Source organism: Lissotriton vulgaris, chromosome 6 (genome assembly GCF_964263255.1).
Source record: "Lissotriton vulgaris chromosome 6, aLisVul1.2, whole genome shotgun sequence".
NCBI classification, from domain to species: Eukaryota; Metazoa; Chordata; class Amphibia; order Caudata; family Salamandridae; genus Lissotriton; species Lissotriton vulgaris.
In genome coordinates, this window is record NC_141694.1 from 8,154,052 (window position 1) to 8,175,607 (window position 21,556).

General features: G+C 50.0%; 1 protein-coding gene across 3 annotated transcripts in view; it reads left to right on the forward strand.

The window, feature by feature from the left end:
* Nucleotides 1-21,556, forward strand: part of PPP2R5D (protein phosphatase 2 regulatory subunit B'delta) — a 273,958-nt gene that overhangs the window by 45,388 nt on the left and 207,014 nt on the right. For 2 of the 3 annotated variants that reach the window (XM_086925820.1, XM_086925821.1), the window contains exon 3: nt 6,476-6,647. In XM_086925820.1, the coding sequence (XP_086781946.1) occupies nt 6,476-6,647 (172 nt within the window). Of the gene's footprint in view, nt 1-6,475; nt 6,648-8,420; nt 8,432-21,556 lie in introns of those variants that run through there. The other variant, XM_086925822.1, reaches the window with a different exon arrangement.

A 21,556-nucleotide genomic window follows, 5' to 3' on the forward strand; every position in this document is an offset into this window, starting at 1 on the left:
TACAGCCCTACGGCAGGGTGCCCTATACTACATACGAGGGCCTAACTTCCTGAGCAGATGTGCACCTCTGCTGGTCCGTTCCATTACTGCGGGACGAGTGATCAGGGAAGCCATTTTAAAAGCATTTGATGGACGCTGGTGAAAAGGAGTTCCACAGCTACATGATGGTTGGTTCATGCCAGCCTGCCCGCAGAGACCAGTGGCTGACTCCCAAGGGGGAAGGCATTTGCTCCCTGGGGACCATAAACCAAGCCAGCTCGAGCAGGGGTGCTATGCTCTGCCTCCCACAGGATGACCTGCCAATTAGCATTCCAGGGCCTAGGAGCTCCAAAGAGGCCCTATGCCTTTGGTATGCAACTCTGGTTTCTCTCACAGGAGAAGCCGCTGACCCCTTTGTCCAGAGCCATTTGGCACCTGGACAGACGGGAAAGCTATCTAGTCAGATAGGCGTATCCACCTTCAGACTAATGTCACCCCTAAGGTGGGCTATCTGAGGTGGAGCTGACTTTGCAAAGTTAGCTATATTGGTGATAGACAAATTGGGAATTCTGGGACGGGGTTATGACCACCTGCCCCAGGAAGTGGTCATATAGGGGGTTTAGTGACCCCAAGGGTAGTAGGTAGCCCGTTGGCTACTATCCTACACACCGCTAACGCCTGCTAAATTCAGCATTTTAGGGAAATTAGATCCTGCGACCAAAAGAAGTACCAACGATCCCTGAAAAGTAAGAACTGTTGTAGAAGCAACGGACTTGACGCCAGCCCTGCCGGCCTGTCTGCTGTTTCTGATGATTGCCCCAACGTTGACTCCTCCTGCAAGCTGCTGTGACTCCAAAAGGTTGGGAGGAGTGCCAGAACTTCTGTCCAAACTCATGAACTTCCATGGAGCAGCGGAGCCGCTTCCCTGCAGGCAGACAAAAAGACCTGAGTGGACTCCGGACTGCCAAAACTCGACACCGGGAAGCACCACTGCACCCGTGCCGCCTTCCTGGAGCTGAAGTGATACAACGATTCCAGCTTGATCCTTTGACCCTCCAGAGACAAAGCCCACCCTGGACGTGCCCACTGTTGACTTCCCGCCTCTACCTGCAGTCTGTGCTAGCCCACTCTACCTCGAGTGCTCTCAGTAACAAAAATCCAATGCCTGAAGACACCTCTACACCCTTTGCTCCTGGCCCGTGGAGAAGAGGACGAAAGGTGTCCCCAAGCATCGTGAGACCAGAGCCCTCCTAGTGGTTCAGACCGACTGGCTTCCCAGTCCAAGCCTGCAGCTTCTTTTTGACCAGACTGATCCCCAGAGGAGAACATTGGCGCCCGACGCTAAAAAGCACCTCTGCACCCAGCCGCCCCAGTGCCATTCGAGGTGACCTGTTGGTGCTGCCTGGGACGTTTCTCCTTACGTCCAGGAGATTGGTCTCGTACGTCGCTTTACTGTACCTGATGCCATACTTGTGTTTCTTTCCATTGGACAACATTGCGACTTTTTAAATGCAAAAGTATTCCTCTTGTGAAAAAGTACTTGGCTGATTGTATTGATTCTGTTGCTTAAACTATTATATATGGATGCGTGTTATTTTCATAAATTGGTGTGGATCTCCTTACTGCGTTGTGTGCATCATTTATCGACTATTGTGTATATTTGCAGATATCTAACACTCCTCTCTGATAGGCCAAAGGCTGCTCGAACACACTACCCCCTCGAAGAGCACCTTGGGATTGCTTGACCAAGCCCCTGTCCACTAGTAAAGGAATACTTGGACTCTATGCGCGGTATACCATAACAAGAACCAGCACCCTACAGTGCGCGAAAGAGGGAAAGAAGAAAGCAAGTGTGTATGTGGGGCCTGGAGCTGCAGCAAGCTCTACAGAAGAAGTGTGTATCAGAGGAAAATAAGAAATGAGTGCATGGGAGGACTGGGGCTGCAGGAATAGGGCGAGGTCTGGAAAAGGAGTGCGCCTTGAGACCCTCACGGGTGAGAGTTGTGCTTTATAAGAATCTCAATTGTTTGAGTGTGTATGAGAGGGAAAGAAGAAAGAAGAAAGTGCGAGTGCATATGAGGGCTACTGTTGGAAAAGGATGTGTGGGGTTTGGGGTGTGGAAACTGAGGGTGTAAGATCCGGGGTGTACAATCGGATCCTCCTATCCCTTGACGCCTCAGTGGGACTTGCTCTCACGCCACACAGGGCTGGCAGCTGTTGGCTTCATGAGAGCCTGTAAGCAGCCCTTCTGCAGCTGTTACAGCACTGAAGTGACCTTGTGTTCAGCACCATTGCATAAACTGCTGCCCTCCAAGCCCCACATGTGCCATGTGCCACAGGTTGAGCTCTTCACGTGATATTGAAGCCCCTGATCCATTTATATTTGTCAGGGATGGTGTAGGAGACGCGGAGCTCATGAGTGGTTTGGCAATTTTCCATGAAGCTAGCCTTTAACACTGTCCCCAGTGATTGCTCGATATTCTGTGGTAGGATTTGAAGCTCTCTTCGCTGTGCTCTATATCAGCGAACAGACCTTGATACTAAGTGCAAATTAAAAGCTTGTCGGAAGAGCGAGCCAGGGGCATCCTGCATTTTCCCATCAAATCCTGCTGCAGCTTAGCAAGGTGACCAGGCGGGGCTAAGCTCCTCGCTAGGGCGCCTTGCATCTTGGATACGTGCATCGTGGACGCGCTGCGCTAGAGCCGTCAGGGATGGATAAAAAGTAGGGGAATCTCCTAATCCCTATGGATATTGGGAGACCGTGTTACGAAGAAAAGGTTAAATGCATGAAACCTGGTGATTCAATAAGGGCAAGGAGAGGGATAGACATGACTGACTCAGCATCCATCCTCTCTAGTTTTTGTGACATAATTGTGTACATTTTTAAAACCTAATTGTTATGGTGCATGGGTATGAGCGACCCATACAGAAGTCAGCTGATAGGACTGCACATATAGTTCATATTGCACCGCCTCTTGGGCTTCCAGCGAAAACCTTCAAATGCACGCGTATCAACGATGCCTTCATCTGGAGCCTGGCTTGAGATCATTTATCAGTTGTCCAAGCTGCTCTGTCCGTAGATCTGTGGCTGGTGCATCTTATCATGCATGAGACTGCTCAGTAAAGCCGAAGAATTGAGGTGGAAGAGCGCTACTCGCTGGTGTAAAGTGATGGAGGTGGATTACCAAAGATAGAAACTAAGAAGGGAAGGAAAACGTACAGGGAGCTCTGGGAACCTGAGGTGGAGCTGGGAGAGGTTGAGAGTACGGATGAGATGAGACTTGGGTAGTGAGGTAGGTAGGAACTGTACCCGGGTGGGAAGGAGACGAGGAGTTTGGTAGTGGAGAGGGTGCATGTTCATGAGATGTGTGGGTAGAGGCAGATCTCTTCCATCTCTACTCACTCGTAGCGGTGTGTGAAGTTTTTATTATGCAAGCGCAGTCTTGTATCTGTTATGTTTATTGGTGTTCCCGTAGTTCAGAGTCTTCTACTTATATTAGATTTATTCCCTGGTGTAACTCTTGCTTGCAATAATTAGTTGCTGCTGAAAGTGGAACTGAATCTTTTTTTTAAAATTAACTTAAAGCTTGCAACGTTGAACCTGGATGGATGCTCGTGATCCTATTTTTTTTCATTACGCTAACTTAAAATGGGGCAAATGTACTGACTCTGCAGGAACAGCAGCCAGATAACGTTGCAAGCTATGGGTTGGAATTGCAAAATTCCAATTTCTCAGAAATGACTGGAAGACCGTAAGAGAAACTTAATTATGGTGGGCCTCTAGTCAGTGTGTTTGATTGAGCTGTCCTATTCAGAAGACTGGGCAAGGATGCTTGGAGTACAGCGGAAGGCAGTTGACAATCTAATGATGCACACTAACTTTTGTAATTCAAAAGGAAGTCCGAATTGATCAAGCTGCAAGTAGTTAAGCAAATCTAAAAAGAATGCCATGTTCATGGGTCCCACCAGGGATTAAATACAAATGGCAGAATATTGGGATGCTAAGAGTGGAAAACTCAACACTAGTTAAATGTGACTAAGTGCAGTTAATTCTGCAGAACGAAATGAACTTCATCTGACTCTGTGTTGTGTGGTAAGACCTCTTATTCAGTAGATATAAACATCTGGCCACACGTCCAACCCCGCATTTGTTTAAAAATTGGTTGTGAGCGCTGAGCTATGCTCCTTTGTGGGAATTCCAAGGGTGCGTGTCTTGGTCTCAAAGTGGAAAAGGTAAATGTTGTAGCAGTGTGTAAAGGGTGGCCCACACAGCAGCCCTTCTCGTTCCAGCTTCAGCGAAGGGCTCTTTCTATTAAAAACTGTTATGAGCTGTGTCCCTCTCCAGTGCTGGGATGCCACAAGGCAGAGTTGAAAAGGTTTGAGTGGGAAACGCTCCTTCTTGTGGCAGCAGAGGACGTAGGAGTGTAGCATCAGATGGAACATTCCCATCACAAGATGGATCAGAAGGTGGCCTCCTATGAATGCTGACGGCTTTGTGTGAGGTAGAATACTACGAGGCAGAGCTGAGATCAGGAGACCATGAGTTGGGAAAGGAGCTGGCGATTGGGCGGCAGAAGTAAGAGCAGGAAAGTCTGTGAAGAAGAGATTGAGAGGAAGACTGAGACTGAAAGAGTGGACGGTGAAGAGCTGAGCACGAGGCCTCTGTCCATTTGTTTAGATTTTGTTTACTTTTAGCATTCCTTTCTTATGAGAAGATGAGGTTGGGCAGTAGACCTAGGGCAGAGGGTCTACTAGTAAGGAGAGTATTTACGGACCGTTTTCTTCCCCTGACAGGATGCTGAACCGTATTCATGTCGGTAGCGCGCTAATCTGAAACAATACCCGTAAGCGTCCTGCTGTTTCCGTTCTTTACTATGCAGTTCTCAAATCCGATATTGCAGTATTATGAGGTGCAATTTATAATGATACTTTGAGCTGAAGTTAATGGAATGTTTCACACTAACAGTGAGAGCGCCACACGCACTATCCCAGTTGTCCTGCTGTACGTGGTCTTGTCGTGATGCCATTTGCGTCTTATTCCTCTCATTTGTAGGAAAGATTCGGTTTTAAAGAATAACATACAGTGCCATTTAATCGAGTGAGCTTAGGCATTTAAGGATATGATGTAGATCTGTGTTCAGATAGCAACAACTGATATTTAGGAGGACAAAATTGTGTCACTTGTAGCTCGTGCACATTCCAGTGAGATCTCATTTACAACTAAATTGCAAGGACCATGCAGACTGTAAAGTGTTTATAATAGTGATTCACAATATCTCCTGATATCCAGGAGCAGCGGTGGGTTATACTTAGGAGTGATGAGCTGTGAAGTCCAGGAGCAGCTGTGCCCACCCGTAGAAGCTGGTACTCAGTAGTACACAGGAGTGATATAATTTCAGTGAAGCCGGTGATGGGTAATACGTAGGGGTGATAAGCCCCGTGTCCAGAAACAGCTGTACCCACCCGGAATAATAACTAGGACCTAAAACTCTAATGAAAATGGTACTTGTTTCTACTTGGGAGCGAGAAGCCTGTTGTTTCGCAGGCATTTGTAGCTACTCATTGGAGCTGTGGCTGGTGGAGGAAAGCCCAGGAGAGATTAGTCCTGACTGGACTATCTTCACTAAAATGGTAATGCCTTACCTGCATGCATGGGTTTGTAGAGACTGCCTCTGGCTCTAGACCTTTCCCAGGCTCTAACACGACTTGGTCATCAACCTGTCACCCTTCATACTGCATCCTCCAGTCACTATTGCCATGAACCTGTCCCGCTTTCTCCCCCAGCACCTGGTGGCCACCCTTCGGCCAGCTTACTCTGCCAGCAGCTGGTGGCCCCCGTTCGGCCAGCTTTCTCCCCCAGCAGCTGGTGGCCCCCCTTTGTCCAGCTTACTCCCCCAGCAGCTCGTGGCCCCCCTTCAGCCAGCTTACTCCCCCAGCAGCTGGTGGCCCCCCTTCGGCCAGCTTACTCCGCCAGCAGCTGGTGGCCCCCTTTGTCCAGCTTACTCCCCTAGCAGCTGGTGTTCTCCCTTGCTCCCCAGTCACTCCTGCTGCTGCTCCTCCCCACATACTTGCATTGATATATCTGTGTGATCTTGGGTAAAAGGTTGGGTGCAGAAATCATGTTGCATAGCACATGTTGGTAATCCTCAGGATAAATATATAATAAACCAAGCAAAATGTGGATAAATACAATTTCCCGAACTGCACCCTCCTGCTGGCAGTCCTGAAAGGTGGCCAGACTTTCGTACTGCCGGTGGTGGATGTAAAGGAGCGTAGTTTTGAATGCAGATATTGCAGATAGAGTATTTGGTGGAGCCGTGCTAGAGGGCCTGACGTTGTAATGCAACCTCTTGTGAACATCTGAGCTGTAAAGGCATCAACCAACTTATCTGATTTTGAAAGAGTGAGTTATTTACATGCCTGCTTTTGTAAGATTTTATTTAAAAGGTTCTCAATGTGATCTTTGTTTAACGCTGCGCCTTTAATTACTTGTCAGGTGCCGCCAACTTCAAACAAGCGACCTAGCAACAGCGTCCCTCCACCTACACAGCTCAACAAAATCAAATATTCTGGGGGGCCACAGATCGTAAAGAAAGAGAGGCGGCAAAGTTCATCCAGATTTAACATCAGCAAAAACCGGGAACTACAGAAGCTTCCTGCCCTCAAAGGTAAGGATTCTGAGATTTGATTCCCTGGAGCGTAAAGCTCCGGGCTCTCAAAGAAGAGGATTCAGAATTTGGTCGCCTGGAGTGTAAACCTTCCTGCCCTCAAAGGTATAGATTCAGAGTTTTGGTGCCCTGGAGTATAAGGCTTCCTGCCCCCAAAGGTATGGATTCAGTGTTTTGGTGCCCTGGAGTGTAAGGCTTCTGGCTCTCAAAGGTATGGATTCAGAGTTTTGGTGCCTTGGAGTGTAAGGCTTCCTGCCCTCAAAGGTATGGATTCAGAGTTTTGGTGCCCTGGAGTGTACGGATTCAGAGTTTTGGTGACCTGGAGAGTAAGGCTTCTGGCCCTCAAAGGTATGGATTCAGAATGTTGGTGCCCTGGAGTGTAAGGCTTCTGATCTCAAAGGTATGGATTCAGAGTTTTGGTGCCCTGGAGTGTAGGGCTTCCTGCCCCCAAAGGTATAGATTCAGAGTTTTGGTGCCCTGGAGTGTAAGGCTTCTGGCCCTCAAAGGTATGGATTCAGAGTTGTGGTGCCCTGGAGTGTAAGGCTTCTGGCTCTCAAAGGTATGGATTCAGAGTTTTGGTGCCTTGGAGTGTAAGGCTTCCTGCTCTCAAAGGTATGGATTCAGAGTTTTGGTGCCCTGGAGTGTATGGATTCAGAGTTTTGGTGACCTGGAGAGTAAGGCTTCTGGCCCTCAAAGGTATGGATTCAGAATGTTGGTGCCCTGGAGTGTAAGGCTTCTGATCTCAAAGGTATGGATTCAGAGTTTTGGTGCCCTGGAGTGTAGGGCTTCCTGCCCCCAAAGGTATAGATTCAGAGTTTTGGTGCCCTGGAGTGTAAGGCTTCTGGCCCTCAAAGGTATGGATTCAGAGTTGTGGTGCCCTGGAGTGTAAGGCTTCTGGCTCTCAAAGGTATGGATTCAGTGTTTTGGTGACCTGGAGAGTATGGATTCAGTGTTTTGGTGCCCTGGAGTGTACGGCTTCTGGCTCTCAAAGGTATGGATTCAGAGTGTTGGTGCCTTGGAGTGTAAGGCTTCTGGCCCTCAAAGGTATGGATTCAGAGTTGTGGTGCCCTGGAGTGTAAGGCTTCTGGCCCTCAAAGGTATGGATTCAGAATGTTGGTGCCCTGGAGTGTAAGGCTTCTGATCTCAAAGGTATGGATTCAGAGTTGTGGTGCCCTGGAGTGTAAGGCTTCTGGCTCTCAAAGGTATGGATTCAGAGTGTTGGTGCCTTGGAGTGTAAGGCTTCTGGCCCTCAAAGGTATGGATTCAGAGTTGTGGTGCCCTGGAGTGTAAGGCTTCTGGCCCTCAAAGGTATGGATTCAGAATGTTGGTGCCCTGGAGTGTAAGGCTTCTGGCTCTCAAAGGTATGGATTCAGAGTTGTGGTGCCCTGGAGTGTAAGGCTTCTGATCTCAAAGGTATGGATTCAGAGTTGTGGTGCCCTGGAGTGTAAGGCTTCTGGCTCTCAAAGGTATGGATTCAGAGTTTTGGTGCCTTGGAGTGTAAGGCTTCTGGCCCTCAAAGGTATGGATTCAGAGTTGTGGTGCCCTGGAGTGAAAGGCTTCTGGCTCTCAAAGGTATGGATTCAGAGTTTTGGTGCCTTGGAGTGTAAGGCTTCTGGCCCTCAAAGGTATGGATTCAGAGTTGTGGTGCCCTGGAGTGTAAGGCTTCTGGCTCTCAAAGGTATGGATTCAGTGTTTTGGTGCCCTGGAGTGTAAGGCTTCTGGCTCTCCAAGGTATGGATTCAGAGTTTTGGTGCCTTGGAGTGTAAGGCTTCCTGCCCTCAAAGGTATGGATTCAGAGTTTTGGTGACCTGGAGAGTAAGGCTTCTGGCCCTCAAAGGTATGGATTCAGAGTTTTGGTGACCTGGAGAGTAAGGCTTCTGGCCCTCAAAGGTATGGATTCAGAGTTGTGGTGCCCTGGAGTGTAAGGCTTCTGGCCCTCAAAGGTATGGATTCAGAGTTGTGGTGCCTTGGAGTGTAAGGCTTCTGGCCCTCAAATGTATGGATTCAGAGTTTTGGTGCCTTGGAGTGTAAGGCTTCTGGCCCTCAAAGGTATGGATTCAGAGTTGTGGTGCCCTGGAGTGTAAGGCTTCTGGCTCTCAAAGGTATGGATTCAGTGTTTTGGTGCCTTGGAGTGTAAGGCTTCTGGCCCTCAAAGGTATGGATTCAGAGTTGTGGTGCCCTGGAGTGTAAGGCTTCTGGCTCTCAAAGGTATGGATTCAGAGTTTTGGTGCCCTGGAGTGTAAGGCTTCTGGCTCTCAAAGGTATGGATTCAGCGTTTCGGTGACCTGGAGAGTATGGATTCAGTGTTTTGGTGCCCTGTAGTGTACGGCTTCTGGCTCTCAAAGGTATGGATTCAGAGTGTTGGTGCCCTGGAGTGTAAGGCTTACTTCCCCTAAAGGTATGGATTCAGAGTGTTGGTGCCCTGGAGTGTAAGGCTTACTTCCCCTAAAGGTATGGATTCAGAGTGTTGGTGCCCTGGAGTGTAAGGCTTACTTCCCCTAAAGGTATGGATTCAGAGTGTTGGTGCCCTGGAGTGTAAGGCTTACTTCCCCTAAAGGTATGGATTCAGAGTGTTGGTGCCCTGGAGTGTAAGGCTTACTTCCCCTAAAGGTATGGATTCAGAGTTTTGGTGCCCTGGAGTGTAAGGCTTACTTCCCCTAAAGGTATGGATTCAGAGTTTTGGTGCCCTGGAGTGTAAGGCGTCCGGCCCCCAAAGGTATGGATTCAGAGTTTTGGTGCCCTGGAGTGTAAGGCTTACTTCCCCTAAAGGTATGGATTCAGAGTGTTGGTGCCCTGGAGTGTAAGGCTTACTTCCCCTAAAGGTATGGATTCAGAGTGTTGGTGCCCTGGAGTGTAAGGCTTACTTCCCCTAAAGGTATGGATTCAGAGTTTTGGTGCCCTGGAGTGTAAGGCGTCCGGCCCCCAAAGGTATGGATTCAGAGTTTTGGTGCCCTGGAGTGTAAGGCGTCCGGCCCCCAAAGGTATGGATTCAGAGTTTTGGTGCCCTGGAGTGTAAGGCGTCCGGCCCCCAAAGGTATGGATTCAGAGTGTTTGTGCCCTGGAGTAATGTGATGTGATGGGGTTTTTATAAAGCGCAGGTTGCACTCCAAGGAGCATCTTTGCGCTGTAGAAAAGATTTAAGAACCCTGGTAGTTATGGAGGGAAAGGGGGAGGTATCTAGACTAGGTTTTTACATTGCTGTTCGGAGAGAGTGAAGATCCAGGTTTTGATGGCCTTTCTGAAAATTGCTTCTGTAGGGATTTGACGGAGATGAGGGGAGAAGGTTCCAGGCCTTGGAGCCTAGTACCGCCAGGGATTTTCCTCCTTTAGTCTTGAGTCTGAATTTGGGAATGGTGTGAAGATTGGCCCCTTGAGACCTGAGGCATCGCGTGGGGCTGTAGTGCTTGAACATTTTCAGTATGTAGTTGGGTCCATTTCCATTGAAAGCCCTGAAAGTGAACAGTAAAAGCACCCTTTTGTAGATGGGCGGCCAGTGCAGGATGTTCATTGCTGCTGTGGCTGAGGTTCTCTTTTTCCATCCTAACACTAGTCTGGCTGCGGCATGCTGTACAATTTGTAATTTGTGGCAGACTTCTCTGTTTGTCCCTGCATAAAGACTATTACAATAGTCGATGCGGGGGTAATGAGGGCTACAGCGACCGTTTTCCTTGCGGAGATGGGAATTAGGTCAAAAAATTTCCTGAGCCCTTTAATAATTCCGAAGCAGGTCCCTGCTACGGCAGTGGCTTGTTGTTTGAAGCTCAGGGAGAAGTCAAATCTGATCCCTAGGTTACGGACTGAGGAGGCAGTACTGGGGGGGGCAATGGCGTCCTCAGGCCACCAGGATGTGGGGTTGATGGTATTTCCTTTGCCGAAAGGTAGGATTTCAGTTTTCCCAGTATTGCACTTAAGATGAATTAGGTTCATCCATTTAAACGTGGCGGTAAGGCAGTTTTGGAGCTTTGTTTCAGCTTCACGGGTGTCATTCTCCAACACCAGAATGAGCTGCGTGTTGTCAGCGTATGCAATGGTATCTATACCAAAAGATGAAATGAGGGTGATAAGTGGGGCCATATATATATTGAAGAGTGTAGGGCTCAGGCAGGAGCCTTGGGGGACTCCAGAGCCTACTAACCTTCTTCTGACCTGTACTGTCCTAAGACCACCACTTGTCTCCTATTTGCAAGGAAGCTATTTATCCAGCTCAGTGCAGTTCCGGCAATTCCTGCCGCGGCTAGGCGGTCCAACAGAATGGTATGGGACACCCTGTCAAAGGCCGCGGACAGGTCTAACAGAACCAGGACTGCTTTCTTTCCCTGATCTAGTGCTGCACGGAGGGTTTCAGAGGAGAAGATTAGGGCTGATTCTGTTGAATGCTGAGCTCTGAAACCAGCTTGGTTGGGATGCCAGATGTTATTGGCTTCCAAGAAAGCAGTGAGTTGTTTATTGACCGCTTTCTCAGTAAGTTTGCAAAAAGCTGGGAGTAAGGAAATGGGGCGAAGATTTGTGAGGGTAGAAGAGTCCGGTAGTGTTTTTTTTTTGCAAGGGTTTGACTGCTGCGAGTTTCGATTCTTCGGGGACCAGACCGTGGTTCAGTGAGGAATTTATGATGCTGTTAATGAGTGGGTTGGCAATCTAAATTAGTGAATGGAGCACCAACGGGGAACAGGGGTTGAAGGGGGATCCTGATTTCATTTTGAGGATTTCTATTTGAGATTCTTCTTGGCTTACAGGTTGAAAAGAGGTCAGGGTATGAGTTATTAAGCTGGAATTGATTGCCTTGCTCTCCTGTGAGGCTTCCTGTTCTGAAAGGTATGGATTCAGAATGTTGGTGCCCTGGAGTGTACAGCTTCTGGCCCTCAAAGGTATGGGTTCAGGGTTTTGGTGCCCTGGAGTGTAAGGCTTCCTGCCCCCAAAGGTATGGGTTCAGAGTTTTGGGGCCCTGGATTGTAGCTGGTGCTTGATATCTGCTCGATGAGTCACCCAGCCTTTCGTGCACAATCTCAGGCGTTGGCCAGAGATACGTCCATCGCTCTTCAGCAGTGCACTTTTCGACCCATTCATGTCTAATGATCCTCCAGAGGTGTGCTGAATACTGGTCCAAGGTTCGTCTTGCCTTATTGTAGGTGCTGTCAAACTCTTTAACATGGATTTGAGCCTGCCAAGGGTTGTGGCTTCCTCTGCTGAACCAGTCTCATAATCTGACCAGCCAGTCAGGTGTGGGGTTTGGAGTCTGATTTCTAGCAGTATCCGCAAGCCTGTCCCAGTGATAACATGTGATTTGCATTAGAGGTGGGCGTGCCAACAAAATTAATGGACAGCCGAGCCAAGGGTTAGCTTTGGTTCCACCAGCCCGTGCTTGAGCCACGCACGAGCCGAGGCCGGAAAATATTTCACATGCAACTTCTGCAACAAACCACATGTAAGAGTATGATATGCTGTCTTCAAAATTCAAGAAGCGGATTTCTTTAACAACCAGAAGCGTTTTTACCTTGGTACTTCACATTATCTCTGCCTTGAAGTATTTATTTAAGTGAGTTTTTGATCGAGACTTGCAACTGCATATGCCTCTCCATTTTGAATACACCCCAGGAGTTAGAGTGGATCTGTTAACTTTTGAGCAGTACCTCTGTGCACCGGTGGGTTGTGCATAGTGTCTCTGCTCGGATGCTATTCCACTCTGAAACTAATGTGAGAAGCTACTATAGGCGCCACTCCTGCGCTGTGACACTATTGCATTTCTTTCCACGCCACAAGATGCATATTCTGAGCCAACTATCGTCTTTTCAAGACAATTTTACCTCAAGAAATTTTCAACAAAACCTGTGTCTAGTGGAAAATGCCACTTCCCAAGACGAGAAGCTTTTTTTCATTTTAGAAACTGTCACAAGCAAATGTCTGATAGATCCCCATCAGGTTTGTCTGAGGTCGACTCATGGCTTGAAGTCCTGCAGTGACTGCACATCGATAAAGCCAAAGGCCATTCAGAACCTCAAGGCAAAAGTCTGTCGCCAAGCATCGGAAGTCTGAACCGGTCCAAAGGTTGATTTTGATTCTGTTCCCGGTCCAGAAGTCCGTCTGAGGTAGTTTGTTGTTGCGCTCCAAATCCTCTGGTAAGTCTAAGACAAAGCATAAGAAATCCACTTGGGACTTGGCCCATTGCACACACTCTTGTAATGCTGAAAAGGTGCCAGGGCGTCACCATGACTCTGAACCTTGCTCACGAAGTTGATCAGCACAGGAGCCAATCCTGCCACTTGTCCCTGCACAACCAGAGCGTGGATGCCTGTCTGCGACACCAAGGCAGATTTAAGAGTTCCCCAAGGACATACTACACTCTTCGGATCCCTTTTGATTTCCTGTGGTGTGCCTATGGATCCCGTGGAGCCGAGAGGCTCTACATGTGGGATACCTCTATCTGGGTCGCCTGTCTGCGACACCAAGGCAGATTCAAGAGTTCCCCAAGGCCATACTACACTCTTCGGATCTCCTTTTGATTTCGTGTGGTGTGTCTATGGATCCCGTGGAGCCGAGAGGCTCTCCATCAATCAATCAATCAGGAAATTTGTATAGCGCGCTACTCACCCAGAGGGTCTCAAGGCGCTTGGGGGAGAGGGGTCCGCTACTGCTCGAACAGCCAGGTCTTGAGTTGCTTCCTGAATGAGAAGTGGTCTTGGGTTCGCCGTAGGTGGGTGGGGAGGGAGGGAGTTCCAAGTCTTGGCTGCCAGGTAGGAGAAGGATCTTCCTCCCATGGTGGCTCTTCGAATGCGTGGAACGGCGGCGAGGGCTTGGCTGGTCGATCGTAGCTGGCTGGTGGGAGTGTAGAAGGTCAGGCGTTTGTTGAGGTACCTGGGGCCCGAGTCGTGGAGGGCCTTGTGTGTGTGGGTGAGAAGACGGAACATGATTCTCTTGCTGACGGGGAGCCAGTGCAGGTCTCTCAAGTGTCCGGAGATGTGGCTGTGTCGGGGGATGTCCAGGATGAGTCGTGCGGAGGCGTTCTGGATGCGTTGGAGTCTTTTCTGCAGTTTGGCTGTGGTTCCGGTGTAGAGGGTGTTTCCGTAGTCCAGTCGGCTGGTGACGAGTGCCTGGGTGACCGTCTTCCTGGTTTCGGTGGTGATCCATCGGAAGATCTTTCGGAGCATGCGTAGGATGTTGAAACACGATGATGAGACGGCGTTGACTTGTCTGGTCATCGAGAGGGAGGAGTCCAGGATGAAGCCCAGGTTGCCTGCGTGGTCTGTTGGTTTGGGTGCGCTGCCCAGGGCAGGGGGCCACCAGGATTCGTCCCAGGCAGAGGGTGATGATCCAAGGATGAGGACCTCCGTCTTGTCTGAGTTCAGTTTCAGGTGGCTGTTCCTCATCCACTCGGCTACGTTTTTCATCCCTTCGTGTAGGTTGGTTCTGGCGGTGGCGGGGTTGTTTGTGAGGGAGAGGATCAGCTGGGTGTCGTCGGCATAGGAGATGATGTTGAGGTTGTGTTGGCGTGCGATGGCTGCGAGGGGGCTCATGTAGACGTTGAAGAGGGTGGGGCTGAGTGATGATCCTTGTGGTACGCCGCAGATGACTTCGGTGGCCTCGGATCTGAACGGGGGGAGGCGGACTCTCTGGGTTCTTCCGGCGAGGAACGAGATGATCCACTCCAGTGCCTTCTCTTGGATTCCGATGTTACTCAGGCATTGTACTAGGGTGCGTTGGCGGACAGTATCGAACGCTGCGGAGAGATCCAGGAGGATGAGGGCCGCTGTTTCCCCGTTGTCGAGCAGGGCTCGGATGTCATCAGTGGCTGCGATGAGGGGGGTCTCGGTGCTGTGGTTGGCTCGGAAGCCGGACTGTGAGTGGTCGAGGGATCCGTTCGTCTCGAGGAAGGCGGCAAGCTGTTTGTTGACAGTCTTCTCGATGACTTTGGCAGGAAACGGGAGGAGCAAGATGGGGCGGTAGTTCTTGAGGTCGGTGGGGTCTGCTAATGGTTTCTTCAGGAGGGCGCGGAGTTCGGCATGCTTCCAGCTCTCCGGGAAGGTGGCGGTATTGAAGGAGCAGTTGTCCCGGAGTTGGGGTGCGATGACGGAGTCGGCCTTGTTGAAGACGTGGTGGGGGCATGGGTCGGTTGGTGATCGGGAGTGAATGGTGTTCATCGTGCAGATGGTGTCTTCGGTGCTGACTGGGGTCCAGGTGCAGAGGGTGGTGGTGGTGGGAGTTGGTTCTGTGGTTGGGTGCGTGGTCTGTTCGCCGAAGCTGTTGTGTATGTCTGCGATCTTGCTGTGGAAGAATGAGGCGAGTGAGTCGCAGAGGTCTTGTGAGGGAGTGATGTTGTTGTTTCCGGCGCTGGGGTTGGAGAGCTCTTTGACAATGTTGAAGAGTTCCTTGCTGCTGTTTGCGTTGTTGTCTAGTCGATCCTTGAATGCTGACTTCTTGGTGGTGTGGATCAGCTGGTGGTGGTTGCGGGTGGCGTGCTTGAGGGCGGTCATTTTGTCTGTAGTCTGGTTTTTTTCGCCAGGCTTTCTCGAGGGTGCGGCAGTTCTTCTTGGAGTTCTTGAGGTCGTCGTTGAACCAGGGGGCTTTCTTGCTACTGGGCCTGCTGGGATGGTTTTTCAGGGGTGCGAGGTCATCAGTGCAGTTGGTGATCCAATGTGTGAGGTTGTTGGCTGCTTGGTTGGGGTCCGTTGATCTGGCGGGAGGGTTCTGGCTCAGTGATGTGATGAGCTGGTCGGTGGTGATCTTGTTCCAGCTCCTGCGGAGGGCCTGTTGCGGGTGGTGGTGAGTCGTGGTCCTTCTGAAGCTGAAGTGGACGCAGCTGTGGTCTGTCCAGTGGAGTCCGGTGAAGTGGCTGAAGGAGATGTACATGCTGGAGGAGAAGATTGGGTCAAGCGTGTGTCCGGCGTAGTGGGTGGGGATGTTCACCAGTTGCTTGAGTCAGAGGTTGGCGAGATTGTCCAGCAGGGTGGTGGTGGTGTTGTCGTTGTTGTTCTCCAGGTGGAAGTTAAGGTCCCCTAGGAGGATGTAGTCGGAGGAGGCGAGGGCGTGCGGGCTGAGGAAGTCTGCGATGTCTTCGCTGAATTGTGTGCGAGGTCCTGGGGGTCTGTAGATTAGGGTGCCTCTGAGTGTGGTCTTGGGGTCGGTGTGTATCTGGAAGGGAAGATGTTCGGCGGCTGCGAGGGTGTCGTCGGAGTTGGTCGTGATGCGGATGGTGTTCTAGTGGACGATGGCGATGCCTTATCCTGTCTGGTTGACGCGGTCCCTCCGGGTGATCTTGTATCCGTCCGGGATGGCGATGGCGATGTTGAGCGCTGAGGAGGCGTTCATCCAGGTTTCCGTGAGGAAGGCGACGTCTGGAGATGAGGTGTCGAGCAGGTTCCATAGTTCCACGGCGTGTCTGTGGACGGAGCGGGTGTTGAGCAGGATGCACTTCAGGTGGTTGCTGTTGGTGCTCGGCTTGGCGAAAAACACCACTGCGATCCTACCGATGCCTTTGCCAACTCCGGCTCCACTTTCCATGCTGGTCTTCAGTACGTCGATGCAGAGTCCAACGACGCTGGAGCACGAGGCACATGCCTATGGGTGTGGAATTTTTGAAAACACGCACTTGTCCAATGTACAAAATGTTAAAGAAATATTCTTGCCCGGGAAAGAAATCCACTTGTCCCACCCTCATTCTACATCAGTGGACAGACACAGATGCTTTAATAGTCTACTGTGGCTTCTCATAAAGCCCTGTTCTCCTTAGGCGCTTGGCTCCCAAGCGCCCAATAATTTGCTGCACAAATGCTTACTTCATATGTGGTAAGCTGGCTTCCTTTTGCCATACCATAGCTCCATACCGCTTCAATTGGCTTTGTCATAATTTTCATTGTTTTTTTTCCCTATAATATAGGCCTCATCCCCTTCCCCAACCCCTTTACCACAGCTTCAGTGGGCCTCCTTTATTCACTTCATGCTCTATTGCACTTCAATCCATTATTCAACTCCAACACACTTCTATCAGAAGCTTCTATTCCAGTGCCCTCTGTATGAAAGTGGGTTTCTGTTGGAGTAAACCCCCCCCATGTTTTGCCAGACTACTGATGCACTTTGACATCATGTGCCCTGGGACCCTGTCAATCCGGTTCCCAGGGTTTGTGTTGTTTCCCCAAAATGAACCCAATTGGCATCTCTGGCCACAAGTCAGTGCAGGTAAATGGTACCACAGGTACCCAGGGCACTGTGACCAGAGAAGGCCGGCTGCAGCACTTATTGTGCCACCCTTCGAGGCCCTGTTACTTTACACACACACACTGCCTTTGCAGGCTGCGTGTTTTGGTGCAGAACAAAGCTTGAAGAGTCGACATGGCACACATCCCTGTGTGCCATGCCTACAACCCACTGCCCTGGCATAAATCAGTCACCCCTCTAGCTGGGTGACCTATACCAGTGGGGAGGGTACCGGTGCATGAGCCCTGTACCCATACAGTGTCTATGTCCATTCTTAGACACTGTAAGTGCAAAGCTGCCATTAGGAGTATACGGTGCTGGGAGCTTGTCATTACGAACTCCACAGCACCATAATGGCTACACTGAAAACTGGGAAGTTTGGTATCAAACTTCTCAGCACATTAAACCCACACTCATGCCAGTGTGGGATTTAATTACAAATGCACATAGAGGGCATTTTTGAGATACACCCTGCAAAACGACCAGCCTCTGGTGGGTTCCCTGACTGCTACACACCAGTCTGCCACCACAAGACATGTTTCTGGACAAATAGGGTGGGAGCCTTCGCTCCCTGAGCCAGGAACAAAGCCTTTACTGGGCAGAGCTGTTCACATCTCCCCCAGGCCAGTAAGAGCCATCTGTAGCAGGGGAGCTTCAAAGGCCAGGCAGCCGTGGTAATGCAACCCCCAGTCTCTCCTGCTATCAGGAGCAGGCCCCCTTCCTATCGACGGGCAGGAAAAACTAACCAATTTGGGAGGCAGAACCAGCAGGAAAAATAAGTGAGAAGAGTGTTGTGCCCACCTCTGCCAACTCCACCCCTCAGGTGGGGGAGGCGGGGTGAAGCCAACTCTTCAGTGCCCACCACCTTGCAGATGGCAGGCACTCCCCAATCAGGATTAGAGATTGTGCTCACTCCCCCACGTGGGTGAGCACACCAAGGGTGTAGTCAAACTAAGGTCAGTAACCCATTGGCTACTGACATTGAGACCCCCTAAAACGCCCCCTACATACAGAATTTAGGGTGCAGCCCTGAACCAAGAGGGCAGATTCCCCCAACCTAAGAAGAAATAGGACGAAAGAAGACACCCAGCAGAGGAGGCTGCAAGAGAACAATTAACTTGACCCCATCCCTACCGGCCCGTCTGCAGTTTCCAGAGATCCCGCCCCAAAAGTAGTCTTGTCCTGCAGCCAGCGACCTCCAGAACCCCTAGGAGGACTGACTGTCTTCAACAAAGACCGGATCTCCTGTGAGCAGCAGCTCTGTTCAGAGGAAACTCCAAAGAAAGACTCCCAGCCTGCTGAGGAAAAAGGAACCAGACGCCTGGAACCACCACTGCGCCCGTTGCCTACGGCCCGAGTTCGAGTGGCCCACCGGTCCCTGCAAGGTCCCCCAGCACTCCAGAGTCCGAGTCCCCCATGGGTTGACCCCTTCAGGACTCCCTGACATCGCCTGCAGCCTCTGCACAGAGATATCTCCCCTCCCCCATCCCACTGAACTGGCCCGGTAAGGTGAAGTCTGACCTCAAAAGACACTCCTGCATCCAGCCGCCCCGGAGAAAAGAGCCCGAGGTGCACCTACGTCCCCAAGCCTTCCAAATTACCCGCCCAGCTGTTGGTTCCTACCGGAAGTCTTCCTGGGCTGAGCCCGCAGCTGAAAAACAAAACCGAAAATCCCCATTGAAAACAGGGCTCCCGACGCCAAAACAGCACCCTGCACCCAGCCGCCCCTGTGACGCTGCTAAACCGGATCCCCCTTTGCCCTGAGCCATAATACCAGGAGCTTGGCTCCCACATCCTTGAGGCCTGCTCGTCAGCAGCTACCAACCGGAGGCGCCCTATCCCCTCTTGGATAACATTGGGCCTCTGCACTCTGCACCAGCCTGCCCTAGTGCCGCTGAGGGTGTAACGAGAGTGCATCACTGACCCTGGGGGACCCCTGAGTCTACCCCCTGAATCTCAACTCCCCCTACCAAATACTTACCTGAAAACCGATAACACTATTTTCCTCCATAGGATAACCTTGACTGTTATTCTAGGAAAAGGTTACAAGTGTGGACTTTGAAAACCTAAAGAAAATCTTTAAAATTGCACTAGCTAACAAAAACGAGTTTATTTACCTGTTTACAGGAAATGTCCCAGAGAAGTATTAAGGTATACTACTCTGAGTAAGAAAAGTAATCTAAAAAGTAACTTACCTTGTATTTTACTGAAAAATTAATTCAAGTCTATTTACTGTATTTACAAAGTATTGCATTTCTATGTAAGTCAAAACAAAGTGCATATAAAATTACAATTCAAACTGTTTACAAACTGCATTACTACTGTAAAGTATGTATTGCTTTACTGTGCCAGGCTTTCTTGGTTCTACAAAATAAAATAACTAATAGAGTATTTTCATACAAAAACAATTAATTGGTCTGAAGTTCAGTCTGAGTGTGTGAATGCATTTGCTGATAGTGTGGACAACAAATGCTTAACACTGTCCTCTGATAAAGCCTTACTGCTCGACCACACTACCACAAATAGAGAGTGAGGTGTTATCTAACTTTACCTCTGTGGTTCCACTGGAGTCTGTGCACGCTATACCGGACTTTGGTATAGTATATACAGAGCCAGCTTCCTACACCGTGATATGGAACAATTCGAACAGAAGTCAGGGTTTTGTCAGCTGGACTTCATAAAAGCCGAATGTGACTCCATAGAGGGTTTCCTCCTTGCACTCAACCCCAGGATACTAAATAGTCATGCTTGACCTCCTTATTTAACTAAAGCAAGAGTAAGACCATTTTACAGGCAACTGGCTGTGTATAGCAGTTGCCCTTTTCTCTGTGTTTTGAGTACATGAGAATGTGTGTAGAACGGTCTTTTTCGCTTTTCGTGTATCTGGTATTGTTTAATTATATCCATCTCTTGCTGATATGATCTACTGTACATGTACAACTCTACACTGCCATGTCCCTCTTTGTCTGTAGCGGGCGTTCCTCTGTTTAACCTGATTGGGACTTTTGTGCTGCTGCTTTGTTTGTCCTTGTTGCCCTCTTATAGTAGTTGATCTTTGTCATCTCGTTGTGTTTCCATTCACTTCACTGGTAGGAGTTTTTTAGGTCGAGAACTTTGTCGCACTTCTGTAAGCAGTGTGGGAGGAGCTCCGAAGATTTAATGTTTTTTAGTAAGGGGGCTTGAACCTGCCCCTCTTCTCCCATTGGCTGGCTTCCTAACGGAGGCCAGCCATTTGAGGAGAGGGGCGTCCCTCGGTTCAAGCCCCATCTTTTTCGGATTCGGGGGCGTTTTTTTAAGCTTCTTTCTATTTACTTTCTCTCCTCTTCCCATTGGCTGGAATGTTACCTTCCAGCCAATGGAAAGAGGAGAGAAAGTAAACCACGCCCCCAAATCTGAAAAAGATGCTGGTTTCTCCGAGGCATTCCTGCCTCGCCTCGGAGAAACATGTTTGTGTGTCTTCTGGCTCTGCAGGCGCTTTATATTTGTTATTGCCATGCTCTGGCTTTATTTTGAAGCGCTCTGATGCCTCTTGGTCATGTCCGTGCTATATAAAACTTAACAGCGTCGATTGAACCAGCATTATCCCCCGACATCTGCACGGCAAATGTCCCATATGTTTGAGCGCTGAAATCGCCCTGTCTGCTACATCCTGTGCTGAGAGGTGCCTCAGAAGCTTAGATCCACAGCAGGTAGGCCGGCGGGGGGGGGGGGAGGATGGGGGGGTGGGGGGGTGGGGGGAGGGGTACAACTGCACACGGAGCCTGTAGTGCCTCGGGCGGATTAAAGTTGAGTCTCGAGATGGCACACACCATTCCAGAGGCCTCGCGAGGGACAGGGCCCGCAATGTGCCTGCGAGCCGCCAGACGGCCGGCGGTCTGGCGTGGGCGGACCGCTAGCGGTCCTCTGTTCGTTTCGGCTGGCTACTCCCTTGGGTGCTACCAAGAACGAGAGACAAAACGAAGCCTTGATTACCATTGGACACCGGAGGAAAATGTGGACTGTGACTAAGATGGCTCCTTCTAAGAAGAGCGGAGCAAATGAAAGGTGGGGTACCACAGAAAGGTCAGTACGCCTCCCGCATGACGACTTCCGCCCCTGGCACCGCTCCGCCACTCTCTTCGACACACTACTTTGAGGCCTGCTGAATTATAAACTCGCCCCAGTCGGTGTGCCTATAGGATGGATATGGACATACGAGAGGATGATGATAAAACACAACCCGGCACGTTTTATTTCATTACGCGAACTAGACTCATGTTCCCTCGTGCCCGAGGCGCCATGTCTGTGACACATCTCACATTAGCTCAAGATACCTCGTTCCATGTCATTTATCATCCCATGCTATATGCTCCATCACTGTGATCCCAAACATGCCCTCCTGTGAGGCGATTTACAGCAGAAAACGGCGGAGAGATTAGCTTTCCATTCCAATCACGCCTGACCTGCATTTGGCATTTTCCAACTAATGTACATTTTCGCTGCATGCCAGAAAATTAGCTCTATTACAGAAAACCGTGTGATCCACAAACAATACAGGACGGTTTCTTCTGAAGTGCCCCTCAGATTCCTACGGAGTTGTGTAAGACAACGTGTTGATGATACGCTTCTGCTGCAGCCTCGTGGCTTTTCATTGCTCTTACAATTACAAGCTGTCAAGGGCGATGAAAGCCTCATCAGAGCGGGGAAGGCTTTCAGCTGTTGTGGACATTGTTGTCTACCCTTTA